The sequence below is a fragment of the Polypterus senegalus genome, chromosome 7 (genome assembly GCF_016835505.1).
Source record: "Polypterus senegalus isolate Bchr_013 chromosome 7, ASM1683550v1, whole genome shotgun sequence".
Lineage (NCBI taxonomy): Eukaryota > Metazoa > Chordata > Cladistia > Polypteriformes > Polypteridae > Polypterus > Polypterus senegalus.
The window spans coordinates 34420983-34435567 of NC_053160.1; the positions used below are offsets into that span (position 1 = coordinate 34420983).

At 35.7% G+C, this 14585-nt stretch overlaps 2 protein-coding genes across 2 annotated transcripts in view; one reads left to right on the plus strand and one right to left on the minus strand.

Moving 5' to 3' along the window:
• The window catches only part of ptcd2 (pentatricopeptide repeat domain 2), a 51137-nt gene extending 37548 nt beyond the window's left edge, over window positions 1–13589 (minus strand). Inside the window, exons 1-4 of the mRNA XM_039758469.1 lie at window positions 13449–13589; window positions 11725–11817; window positions 3348–3477; window positions 324–441 (exon numbers count right to left, since the gene is read on the minus strand). Coding sequence (XP_039614403.1) covers window positions 324–441; window positions 3348–3477; window positions 11725–11817; window positions 13449–13560 — 453 coding nt within the window. The 5' untranslated portion in view covers window positions 13561–13589. The remainder of the gene's footprint in view (window positions 1–323; window positions 442–3347; window positions 3478–11724; window positions 11818–13448) is intronic.
• Window positions 13590–13772: 183 nt separating this feature from the next.
• The window catches only part of mrps27 (mitochondrial ribosomal protein S27), a 36951-nt gene continuing 36138 nt past the window's right edge, over window positions 13773–14585 (plus strand). The window contains exon 1 of the mRNA XM_039758470.1: window positions 13773–13872. Within this exon, the coding sequence (XP_039614404.1) occupies window positions 13797–13872 (76 nt within the window). The 5' untranslated portion in view covers window positions 13773–13796. The remainder of the gene's footprint in view (window positions 13873–14585) is intronic.

A 14585-nucleotide genomic window follows, 5' to 3' on the forward strand; every position in this document is an offset into this window, starting at 1 on the left:
TTTAATCCTTTTCTATGCTATGTTCTTACAGCACAACAAAATTTCTGTATCAGTATATTACTATTATATTATCAGTATATTAAGTGCACTTCTACATTATGTATCATTCAATTTAAAAGTTACCACCCCAAAAATGTCGATTAAGAATAGAAAACTGTTTCTTAGTGTTTTATAAAAAAAAATGACTAAAGTGTAGCAAAAATTCAAGATGCTGCAAATTTGAACTTTTTTGGACAGTAAATTACTTTGAGCACCCAATATTATCATCTATTCATCTAAAATATCAAAACTAAACCAAACAATCATAAAATTAATTAATTCACCTGATCTTTAAGCATCTGAGTAGCTGTTTCTTCCAGCCCCAACTCATAGCACAATCTCATAAACAGAGGTCCAAATTTAAATTCACCAAAAGCAAAATTCTTGTTTTCTTCGTGGTACCTATAAGCAGTATTTAAACAAAGAATACACATTTTCATTAAATTTAACTTTTCAAGTAAATGCTTAATAAGGTTGAATGAATAAAAAATGTAAATAAACTTATCTTCATTGCAACCACTCAGATATGGCCTAAAAGGAGCCCTGTACCCGACAGCTTAGTGCAATTTCAAACTGATGCAATTAAATTACATAACCTCTGTTAAGTCAGTGGGCAACTGATGTTATATACTATTTGAAATTGGAAAAAATCTAATTCTCTCTTGGAGGATCTGTTCAAAACATTTTTTAAAACCTGGCAGGATATAATGAATAATATTTTATAATAAGCACATATATCGGGGAGGACTCCTTTCCCTCTTCACTACTCTAAAAAGTATTGCTCTGGCTGTTGGCCTTTCTCTCTTTCTCATGGGTGGGGGTTGAATTAAATTTAGTTTTTTTTTAAAGTTTGTCTTAACTGTATGGAATGTTACATGCTTTAAATAAATTCAACAAAAGTTAAAAAAAAATTTAATTACACGACTGCTTAATTTAACAATGTAGCTTTCTGTTGTTATACACACATTCCTAAGATAATTAGCAAACAAGTTTACATATTATGTTTATCTAGTGCAAACAAATTTTTTTTTATTTTTTACAAAACAATGAATAGTGAATTTTACAGAACTGACAGTGTGAAGGTCTTGGAATTGTGTTTTTGTTTCCATTTAATGAAACTGTTCACTTATTTCTTTTAAATTCCAAAGACATGTTTTCCACATCATTTATTAAAGCCAGTTTACATGCACTACCAATATTCCAAATCCAGATTTAGCTTACTGTATTTACAACTTATCTCATTATTTACTTATGTTATTACTATAAACTAGATATTTATGCTGAATATTGTGTAAAATTATTTACCTACAGTTTTATATTCTGCATTACTCTTTACGAGTATGAAATATTACGTGCAACAACTGATTTACCTTATTGAACTTAGCTCACTTAAAAGGATAATTAGCGATTTTACACTTTAGTTAACAATTACATCTGATTTATGCCACTTCTTCCCAATATAAAAGTAACTAACATGTCTTTATGACAGATTGTACACAATTGTAACAAAACACTATAAATGGGAAGCACACCTAGCTGTACACAGTATTTACATTAAACGTTACTGTCATTAAAATATTGGTTGTATAGGATTTGATTTGAAAGTCCATATAAACATTAATATGAACTTAAACATAATATTCACAGTAGTCATTCATTTATTATGTTAGAATTTTTAGTTTGTCACATACAGACCCACCACTGACATGATATACAAGGTCATTTAGAGCAGCCTCATGTGAATGAGACTTGAGTCATTTGGTAAATACAAGGTGGTCCAGATCTAATTATGCAGATACGGATCGTCTGGATGACTGATTTATGCGGAGACGATTCTTCATGTCGTCAGTTCGCACACTTCTCGATGGTCTGGGATTTTTTGGGTGATTTGCTATGTAATAAACTTAATAAGTTATAGCGTAATGAAAATTGCATAATCACGTCTGGACCACCCTATACATAAATAAATGTAACTATATTTCCGCTTTTCCAATGTTCAACTATCCCTCTTGCTGATTAAAACTCAATTTTGAACATTTTGGCTTTCTTGTTTTGAATCTGAGTGTGATGGATCACTATAAGAAGATCCCTTCCTTTCACACCACTTAAAACCCACATAAATTTATAATACAGTAAAATATATTTCTGACATTCTGTGTACAAAATAATTAACTGAATGGTAGATTTAAGACTTACTACACAAGAAAAAAGAAACTCTGTTATAAACTGAAGATATGATATTATGGTTTATCTACACAGGAAATAATAAATCTACACGTATAAAATGCCAATGTCTGCTCTTCTGAGCTAGAAACTTGAACTTGGCATCAAATGAAAGTTTATGATCGGACAGGTTCTGGAAATATTAAAAAAAAAAAAACAAAAAAAAAAAACACTTTTGGTGCCGTCTACCTGGGGGAAGAAATAAATACTAGGTATTTAGTGGTATTTTATTTATAGATAAAGTGAAAAATACAGCCTCAAACTACAGGAATGCATGAAACAAAGATAAATACAAACACAAATTTATAGGGGCTATATAATCCAACACAAAATGTTTGGTAGCTTGAAGGGACAGTAGGATGAAAATTTTATTAATCCTATCAAATGTATATTAGACTTTACTATAAAACACAGTCAATTTTCAACATCAACTAAGCATATTCTGAAACTAACATTACATTTCGTTGCAGATATTCAATATTACCTCAGCAGTTTATCCATAACACGTAGATAACTTCTTAAATTAAATCAACACCTTTAAACTTGATGCTGCACAGGCATGGGTATGAAAAGGTTTTTTTAAATGTGTTTCTTTGGTATAACCCGTTATATTCCTGCCAATTTCTAACTTCACTATCTATAATTATGGTTATATAGTCAAAATTGTAATTAGAGGTAACTGTAATTCTGTTTTGGCAATTGAAAACTGAAGGTCCCATTAATGCCTTTGGTGCTGTCAAAATGTGAATGTCACACAACTTTAATTTGCTTAAAATAAATATATCAAAAGCTAAATTACGTATTTTAAATTCAAAAATGTAACTACAAGTACCTCTGGCTGGGGGACCAAAAAAAATAAATAAATGAGAAACAAACACACCAAAATCATCCTTCTGCTTCTTCTTACTTGCAAACTTTCCTAGACTATGACTAAACCAGATTACAGACGACCAATACAGAACAGCATAGTTTAAAGACAGAGTTGTACAAGCATTATTTAAAAAGTATAGTAAAGGAGAGAGAAACAGAGAGAGTTGATCACTGCTACAGTTAAAGATAAGTCACAACACAGCAATAGTGGTTACCTGTAAACAGCCTTTTTGGCAACTTCAACGTCAGCAGGTGTTTGGCACAAATGTAATAATAGTTTTAATTCATCTTTTAATATAAGGTTATTTCTTTGCAGCTTTTGCTCTATGGTTTGAAAGTACTGACCTGGAAAAAGCCAAACACAGCACAGAAAAAAAAAAAAAAAAAAAAAAAAAAGAAAGAGAAAACTGTTAAAACTAGATTTATGAAAAATCAACGACTAATAATGTCAATGTCAATTTATTTATACAACACATTTAAAACAACATAGGAATGCTGTGGCCAAAGTGTTTTACAATAATAGAATAAAAGAAAACAAACAAATAACATAAATAGAAATAAAAATATATGAACATAAGTAAAATACATAATAAATAGATGTTATATAATCATAATGAGGAAACCATACTGTAAGTATTACTGAAGGTCACGGAATGCAAGTGAATAGAAATGAGTCTTTAATCGCGTTTTGAACAGTTCATTTGTAGATGGCTCCTTTATGTGATGAGGTAAAGAGTTCCACAGGCGAGGAGCAGCAGTAATAAAAGCCCTGTCCCCCTTAGTTTTACACTTGGTATGAGGGACAGCAAGAGACATCTGACCAGAACATCTAAGCACTCTAGATGGCTGGTGTAAAACACACAATTCTGATAAATAGGCAGGAGCAAGCCCATGTAAAGATTTAAAAACTAGCAGCAAGATTTTTAAATCAATTCGAAAACTGACAGGCAACCAGTGTAAAGAAGCTAAAATAGTGAGAAACAGAGTCATACTTTCTTGCCCCAGCCAGAAAGCAAGCGGCAGCATTCTGGACCAACTGTAACCTGTGTATCAGGGATTTGTTAATCCCAGAATACAGCGAGTTGCAGTAATTGAGGCGAGAAAAAAATAAAAGCATGAGTAACTCTCATCATCCCTAGAAGATAAAAAGGCTTGATCTTACCTAATAGACAAAGCTGGAAAAAGCAACTCTTGACTACAGAATTTACTTGTTTCTCAAAAGAGAGGTTACTGTCAAAGGTAACACCAAGATTGCGGACTTGAGGTTTGCAAAAGACAGAGAAAGAGCCGTTAAGTCCAAGACCAATTTGGGCTTTAGCTGATGGACCCACTATAAGCACCACCATTTTAATTTGATTCAGATCAAGAAAATTATTAGCCATCCATGATCTTAGTTCAGAATGACAGTTGTGGAGTTGATTTATTGTAGACAGGAATATATAAACCTGAATATCATCAGCATAGCAGTGAAAATAAATGTTAAATTTCCTAAAAATAGCTCCAATAGGATGAAAGTATATAGAGAACAGAATAGGACCCAAAATGGATCCCTGAGGAACACCATATTTAAGAGGAGCAGTAGACGAAAAAGAGGAATTTAAAGTAACTGAAAAGTGTCTACCAGTTAAGACCAGCCCCTTTAAGCCCAACAAGATGTTCAAGCCGCATCAGCAATATCTCATGATCAATAGTGTCAAAGGCAGCGGACAGGTCAAGGAGGACAAGGACTGCCACGTCACCGGAGTCAGTAATAATAGAGATGACGTTGAATACTTTCAGTAGGGCCGTTTCACACCATGATAACGCCTAAAGCCAGATTGATCTCAAATAAATTATTGGAGTTAAGGTGATCAACCAATTGATTATAAATAATTCTTTCTAGAATTTTAGCCAGAAATTGCAGTTGGGAAATTGGGCGAAAATTGGCTAAAACCCCAGGACCTAATTCTGCCTTTTTTAGATGGGGACGGACTGCAGCATGTTTAAAAAATGAGGGGACAACCCATGCATTTATAGAATCATTGATAATGGCTAGCAAGGATAGGCCCAAAACATCATAGGCTTCCACTAAGAGGTGTGGTGGTACAATATCAAAGGGGCTGGGAGCTGGTTTAAGGGTGTCAATAGTTCTTTTTAACTGTGAAAGTGACACAGGATCAAAGGAATCTAAAACAATATCATGATTAACAGTAGGAAGTCTATAGTCAGTTTAAACAATGCCACAGCGGATAGTATCAATTTTGCTGACAAAGAATGATAGAAACTGCTCACATGAATGAACAGTGCTATTTAATCCCATCACAGAATGAGGGTGACTGGCCGAATTAATTGAAAGCCCTAGGATTCTTAGAATGACGGGATACTAAAATCGGCAAAGAAATCTTGTTTAGGTTTCTTAACTGCAGCCAGGAAGTTGAAAAGAGAAGTCCTAAAAATCTGTTTAGAGGCAATCAGTCCATCTTTTTCCGAACACCGTTCAGCAGTTCGACAGGCACCGCGCAGCGATCGCGTAGTTTCATTTAGCCAGGGAGCAGGCCTTCCCTTATTACTGCGTATCTTGGGCGGAGCAATTAAGTCTAAAACCGGTTTACAGGAAGAATTAAATTTTAAGACAGAATCATCGATACCATTATTTTGGACATGCACATCAATACTAGAGAAAATGGTTTTAAACTCGGATATAATAGAAGAATTTAAAAAGCGCTAGCAGCGCGGGGGACAGCTATTAATAGGGACATCAACAGTAATATTCATATCCATCATTATAGAAAAGTGATCGGTGAAAGAAACATTGCATAAATCAATATTATTAACTAAAATATCATGAGTAACAACGAGATCAAAGGTGTGACCGAGAGAGTGAGTTGGCATATTAATATGCTGGATAAAATCAAACGAGTCCAATAGTGATAAAAAGTCATTAACCAAAGGTTTCAATTGACAACAAACATGAATGTTAAAATCACCAACAATAAATACTTTGTCATGGGAGAGGGTAATATCAGCCAGTAGATCAGAGAATAATGTTGCTGTTGACTCCATTCAAACATAAATATTTTATGTAACAAAATACTAAAAAAAATTAAATAGAAATATATTGATATGGATTGAAAACAGCTAATAAAAGTGGTTCAAGCAAACTGTAAAACAACACATTTAACATTGATAAATACTGAGAAATATAGCTAATGGTTTACAGTTACTTTCTTTGCCTAGGTTTGCTGCCTGTTAATCCAATGCTATGTTGCCATCTACTGGACATGCTGAAATCATTTTTTTTTTCCCACAATTATGTGCACAGTGGACACCATATGTTAAAATACACCTACACAACTGTACCTAAAAATCTTAACTTTTTTTCCTTTCACTTAAACCCCACATTAAACCAACTTAAAACAATTAAAACTGTATTCTGTTGGTATCTAGAGGGATAAACATACATAAATTTCACTCCCACATGCGTTTTTTTTTTTTATTTAAATGAAACTTGCCTTACAATTACATTTAAAAGTACACTTACTGTATTCATAGTTAACTTTCAGAACAGCCTACATCAGGCAAAACAGAAGTACGGACACTTGGGATTTTTTGTTTCATCCATGATTCTTTAAATTTTGCCCATCACCCAAACTTTTTAGAGGAAGATGTGTGGAGTCTTGGGTGCCCTTATTAAGTCTGCATGTGGTGTTCAATATACAATGTTTAAAAAATGTTCTGTTCCTAATTTACTGTATTCTTAAACGTGTGGAAGACAATGCAACACTTTATCTTTTATAAATGAACACAAGTCATAGTTATGAATCCTTAACTGATGTAATCTTTCAATTTATTATTTTGTTTGTTTTATCTGTAAATGTAAAATATCTACATTTCCTTTAAGATGTTCATAGTGGTTGGATGGCTGATGTGAAGATTAGAGGTTGGTGTGGTAACAGTTTAAATATTGTACCAAAGACAGACAGAAGATGGCACAATTGCACATCCAATCCAATAACAGAAGCTTATGAACAACACCTCTGTTTCAGACATTTTGAAAGAGTGTCATCTGGTGGCACAGCAACCAGTCTTTATAGATAGACAGATAGATAGTGTTCATACCTTAAATCTTTGGAGGTGTTTTTTATGGAAAAAGGGGATGAATGTTACTTACTTGACAGAACATGAAGGACCAAACATATTTTGTTTATTGAGACATATTACTGATACATTGCTAGTATTCACTGTTAAAAAAGGTAAACATCTGCAATTAAACACAATTATTAATACCAATCAATCCAGAAATGCATAGGAGGTAAATGCACACTCCATGAAGGTCCTAGTGATATGAGGGAGGAATGACAGCTTTATGCTATTACTCTGCCTATGTGAAACAGTTTGTACTAAACTTACTAAAGTTTAACTTGATTAAAACTCAATGTATATCTTTTATTCAGTTCTTGTCACTTGACAAGCTACAAAATCTCTTACTCTCCCCCTTAATAGCCGTCCAAAAAAATGCATGATGTTACCACTAGTAGCAGGGAATATGTTTGCAAAATAACAATTTGGTAACACAATATTTTTTTTTGAGTGGTGGGAATAAGCTTCTGTATAATAGTGCAACTTTCATACAATACTCATTTAAAACACTGGCCGACAACAAGAACACAGGGTTCTCACTATAAAATGGTCAAAAGCATAGATTGGAATTTTTTTACCTCAAAATTATTTTCAAATTTCAATCAAAAAGTTATCAAATATTTGTTGTAACCCTAGCTGTTACATAAACTTACATGCATTAACAATCCACAAGTTCTGGAGAGAAACAGGTCTGTGCTTTTAGCATTTTTATTCAGTACTGCAAATGACAAGCGAGTTGCAGTTATGGTAGCTGTTGCAGCATCTTGACTACACAAAATGAATATAAAATTAGCATTAAAGGGTGCACACTTATAACACTAGTTCGAAGTAAACAAATGTTTAAATTTCAGAAGACATGCCTTTTTGCATTTGTGAGATACGTTTATGACAATAAATAAACTTAATGTAACAGTAAAATACTGTATATTCCATCATGAAGAACTAAAATACAGTATGTATCATTGTAGAAAAGAACATATAATTGAGGCTCTTCAAAAAAAGTTGTTCATCATCATGCAGTGAACTAAGTCTCTCCTAATGCACGTTGCTTTACCTCACAAATTGCTCAGTCAATACTCATTGAAACAGTAAACAATTTATCACAGTTACATATAGAACCTTAACATAGGGAGTGACCAAGTCTTTTAATTAGGACTGTATTGGAGACATCTGGGGAAAGGGGCAGACAGACCCTTCTCCAGCTTGTTTTATGGTCCCAAACCAACCTACTGTTTTTGATTTATCCGTTTATTCTTCAAATATATCTTGCTGCATCAACTGAAATGCTGACAGAAAAAAATAGCTTTTTTTTTTTAAATTCAACAATTTCACTGGTTTTCCTGGATATTTGAGATTTTTCTCAATTCTCAGGAATTTTCCATGACTGGAAAATCATTGTTAATTTCATGTTTTTACAGGTTTTTGAAAACACATGGGAACATTAAACTTGCTACAAGGGATCAGCTACCTTTTTTGTAATATTTTGGAATGAATTGCAGTTCTGGAATTTGGTGTAGCTTATTCAGTCAGTGAAGTAATTAGACAGAGAAGCATGCATTAGATGTGAATACATTACAGAAAGCAAACAGTGGATTCTTGCAGCAAACAATGATGACTGGCTTTGTAAAAGGTGGACAGATTGGGAGGACAAATAAAAATACAGATGGGATGTGGCAAAGTCTGATAGAGAAAACACCCAGAGCTCAGAAACCTTCTGCCTCCATTCTCTAGCAAAGGGATTTGCTTTTACTTACTGTAGACTTTGCATAGAACAAAGCAGCTTATCAGGAATTCTGGTGAAGCTAGTTAAATTAGCAATGTTGAACACTTGTTTAATAAAGTATAAATATCTTCAACAAAATTTATTAGAATACTGAAATCAACTTTAGATAGATAGTAGATATAATATAGATAGGACTTTATAAAAAAGCCACATTTCTCACTGGGGACAAATAAACAATAGATAGATAAAAGAAAGAAAGACCAAAATGTCTAAAAAGAAAGAAAATTAAAAAGAAACAAAACCTCTGACTTGGCAATCAGTGAGGCATCATCCAGGTGTATTGGTGTTGGTATAAAGTAGCCGCAGATGTGTTTATAGACACATTTCTGCTGAAAGTCCACAGTGTTAGTGTGTCAGAGAGTGTGTGGCACAGTTTTCATAATGGCACTTTACTTTGTTTTAATTCTTTCCTTCGCTGCAACCTCCAGGGGTTGAGAGTATGTCCTATTCCTGAGCCTGCCCTATTAATTTGTTTGCTGATTCAGTATTCATTTCTTGAAGTGATGTTTCTAGCCCAGCACACCACAGCGTAGGAAGTCACAGACCTTTCTTATTTAGTTCCTCTTTGTTACCAGACCAGTCCAGCCTGTCATTGATGTGCACCCCCTCTACATTCACTCTCTGATGTGTCAAAAGTCAATAATCAGTTCCTTGTTGTTGTTGATGTTAAGTTGCAGACAATTCTTTCTGCAACAAGAAGCAAAGTTCTCCACTTGACTCCTATACTTTGTCTCATCCTCCTTATAAATACACGCCGTAAGTGTAAAATCACCTGAAAATTTATGCAGGTGATATAACCAGGTAATATTAGATTTTGTAAAAATTAAAGGAACACTTTCTAATCCGAGTAGGACATCAAGTCAATGAAACTTCTGGGAATTTGATCTGGTCAGTTAAGTAGCAGAGGGGGTTGCTAATCAGTTTCAACTGCTTTGGTGGTAATAAAATTAACAACAGTTGAACTAGAGGGGCAAAAATGAGACGATACCCAAAACAGGAAAGGTTTAAGAGGTGGAGGCCACTGACATTTTTCCCTCCTCATCTTTTCAGGATGTTTTTTCACTGGTTTTACATTTGGCTACGGTCAGTGTCACTATTGGTAGCATGAGGCGATACCTGGAACCTACAGAGGTTGCACAGGTAGTCCAACTTCTCCAGGATGGCACATCAATACGTGCCATTGCCAAAAGGTTTGCTGTCTCTCCAAGCACAGTCTCAAGGGCATGGAGGAGATTCCAGGGGACAGGCAGTTACTGTAGGAGAGCCGGACAGGGCCATAGAAGGTCCTTAACCCAGCAGCAGGACTGGTATCTGCTCCTTTGGGCAAGGAGGAACAGGATGAGCTCTGCCAGAGCCCTACAAAATGACCTCCAGCAGGCCACTGGTGTGAATTTTTCTGACCAAACAATCAGAAACAGACTTCATGAGGGTGGCCTGATGGCACGACATCCTCTAGTGGGCCCTGTGCTCACTGCCATGCACCATGGAGCTTGATTGACATTTGCCAAAGAAAACCAGAATTGGCAGGTCCACCACTGGCGCCCTGTGCTTTTCACAGATGAGAGCAGGTTCACCCTGAGCACATGTGACAGATGTGAAAGGGTCTGGAGAAGTCGTGGAGAAAGTTATGCTGCCTGTAACATCATTCAGCATGGCCGGTTTGGTGGTGGGTCAGTGATGGTTTGCGGAGGCATATATCCATGGAGGGACGCACAGACCTCTACAGGCTAGACAACGGCACCTTGACTGCCATTAGGTAGCAGGATGAAATCCTTGGACTCAATGTCAGACCCTATGCTGGTATAGTGGGTCCTGGGTACCACCTGGTGCACGACAATGCCAGGCCTCATGTGGCGAGAGTATGCAGGTGGTTCCTGGAGGATGAAGGAATTGATACAATTAACTGTTTCCCACGCTCGCCTGACCTAAATCCAGTAGAACACCTCTGGGACATTATGTTTCTGTACATCCGACGCCACCAAGTTGCACCTCAGACTGTCCAGGAGCTTGGTGATGCCCTGGTCCAGATCTGGGAGGAGATCCTCCAAGACACCTTCTGTCGTCTTATTATGCAGGCATGCATACAAAAACGTGTGGGCCATACAAACTACAGAGTGTGATTTTGAGTTGCTGCAATGAAATTTCGGCAAAATGGACTAGATGCTGCATCATTTTTTCACTTTGATTTTCAGGGTTCCTTAGAATTCAGCCCTCTTTAGGTTGATAATTTTTACTTCCATCAAACTACGTGACATCCTTTTGTACCTAACACATTACCCAGTCCATATCAGTATAGATATCCAGCATGATTGTTTATCCCCCATTGAGATCTGATATGTTTTCAAAGTGTTCCTTTAATTTTTTTTGAGCAGTGTATATATACACACAGTATATTATACATAGTCTTGAGGTGTACGGAGTAAAGTGAAAAGGAGACAGGACTGTTCCTTGTGGTGCTCTAGCACTGCTCACATCTATATCAGAAACACAGTCCTTGAGCCTCATAAAATGCAGTCTGTCTGACAGATAACCCATTATATATATTTTAGCAGTAGCATAAGCTTAATATGTACACCTTGTACCTCAATTCTGCATCTTTACAGCAAAAACAATATGTACATTATACTTTTAGTTAGACATTCACAATTTTTGAACCAAAAAAAAAAAAAAGGATATACGTAGATTTTTACCTTTGTCTCCAGCTAGCTGGTGAATTACAGCTATTTTTCTTTGCTGAAACTCTTGTAACCGTACCACATCATCTGAAAGCAAATGTCTTTTTGCTGCAAAGGGAAAAAAATAAAAGTGGTAGTTATAAGTATACATTCAAAATGCACTGTCAAAAAAGAGACTATACAATAAGTTACAAGTACACCTAGCTTCCTGGAAACAGCTGGTTTCTTATAATGTAGTTGGTTTACAAAATAGGAGTATGGCTTTAAAAATTATTATAAAAAAGTTTATAACATGTTGTATGACTAGAGGAGAATACATGATTGAAATAATGTGTGTATTTTTTGCATTTATTGCTTAGTTTGCTTTTGACAATTCTAAAATAATTTATGTACAATAAGACGTATTATCTTTGAAAAGGAGAACATTTGCAACAATGTTGAATTGTCCCAGGAAAGACTGGCCTGCCAAAACAGTGACAACTCATTCACCAAGTTACAGACAATCAATGAAGAACATCCAAGATACTCCAGACCTATTGTAGCTTCAAGTAAGCATAACTTCAGGATAAGAAAAATGGGTAGAAACTACAGAGGTGTTATGGAGCTGTAGTGGAGGGAGAGTCAAAAAGCTTATATCCGGACCAGGAATGCTGTTTGTGCCTTCAGTTCAGTGAATGAAGACAGATGAGAGACCAGTATATATGAGGCTTCACAAAAGTAGGTCCATCTTCTCATTTGCAATCATGAGATCATTGCACAGAAGTGTGGGGTTTAACATCTCTGCTGCACCACATGAGAACACAACACTCAACATTTGCTGCTTTACCTCCTGACAATGATGCACTCAGGTCCCCTATTGCACAACTATAATGGAAATGATGACTACCTCACTATTCCAAGGATTTGGAAGTGGTTGCTGGGGCAGCGAGTTCGGAGGGAGGACTAGGTATCGACACTGATAAGTTGCCACAGCCAGGGATGTGTCACCCGTAGTAGGAGCTGGCATCCCATCATGCAAATGAACAGCTTCAGTGTCAGCAGCAGGGGTGCATATAAAAATGGCAAGCCTGAAATACTGCAAACGTAATTCTTTCTAGCTTGGCAATGGTGAGTAGTGCATCCAAGGATAGCAAGCTACCTAAAAAACACATTTGAAGCACAAAGACAAACCATTTTGGCACTCACCACTTGCCCTACATTATGGTCACCCTTACCTATGTTGGTTTGCCATTCTGCCTGCGGATGGTTCTCTCATTGCACCTACTACCACTGAGAGAAACTTAACAATGGGTGGCAACTGCAATCCTGTTACGGTACAACTTTAAGTCTTTAGGATGTGGAAACCAGTGTACCCATTTTAAATAATGAAAATGTGCTTTTAGGCAATACTGAACTAAAGAATTTAATATACAGTACAAAGAATGTCTAATAAACAAATGCCGATCATTGCCATGCCACGACAGAACGGACATAAAATTAGCAGAGACAGGATATTATTTGTAGGCGAGTGATAGTCATATTTGTACTAAACAGCAGCATTAACGACTAAATTATCACCGATTCTACTGAGCAGGTTCAGTTCAACATGTGTTAGTTTCTGCAACATTCCAATAATCGTTTCTACAAGAAAGCCAAACGCAGTAGAAGTTTGACCCTACTGTAACTTTACCCACACACTTGTACTCTATGAATTCTTTCTTTTACGAAACATACAAAATAGTTGTAATTAAAGCACTTACCTCCAAGCCGGCATCTCCAGCAATCCCAGTTTTTAAACATTAAATTCAGGCCATTTATTTGACGACTATCAACCAAGCCTTTAATGCGGCATACTGACAATCTGAACGCCATTCTGACTTCGGACGTACCACTCGTGAAAAGTAGGCATGGCTATTTTTTATTGAGGAATAATTTTTAATATGAGAATTATTATAGATATTGTCACTGAAGATTTCATTTAAAATTAGTATTAATACAATATCAATAAAATTTTATTTGATATTTTGAAGAGAACTGTTCGTGAAAATTATATTTATTTCATTCCAAGTGATTCCCCCACCTTACACTACAAAGTGTTTTAATCCAAGATGGCTGCCTCCATGCTGCAACGCTTTGGGCTGTGTGGGAAAGGCTTTACAAAATGTGCGCGGCACACGCTTACGGGTAAGAATCTCAGGATGCCTAGGCAAACGTTTTATGAAAAGTGAACTCTCTCCGTTTCTGTATTGTCAAAAGAGTAAATCTTTGTAAATCTGCCCATGACAAGAGTTGCTTTCAACGCTGAGTTGATACAAATTTTGATATTCAACTTCTTGACTTAAAAAAACAACACATTTTGACTTTACGTATAGAGTTCGTAAAAATTGTAACCGGTTATAAATGTTTTTATACCGACCATGAAATACCAATAATGTTTTAAGGTGAGGTTTGGTATTTTTCGAAGATGACCTTCAGTTTTGAGGACATGGGCAAAGTCGAGGCATAATGCATTTTGAGCGATTTTGAATTTGAAACCGTGGCCGACGAGATATCGCTTCTTGATTCCTATCATGTCACATTCCTACTTCACAGCCTACTGGCTGTTTTTGCATAAAGCTCATAGTCAGAATAATCTTTGAAAGTAGTAAACCAACAGTGTATATTTAAGAACAATTATTTTTATCAGGTGTTTAAAATAATAACAAAAAAGGAAACAATAATATTCAATCCCTAATTCTGTGTAACGTGCAATTAAGTATATTTTATTGCAGAATATCATGGCTAGAAAATATGTCTGTTTTAGTAGTAGTGAGCTATACGGTAAATGCCACAATAGTGAACCTGCATCTGGAGTATTGTGTGCAGTTCTGGTCAACGCACAACAAGAAATACCTAGA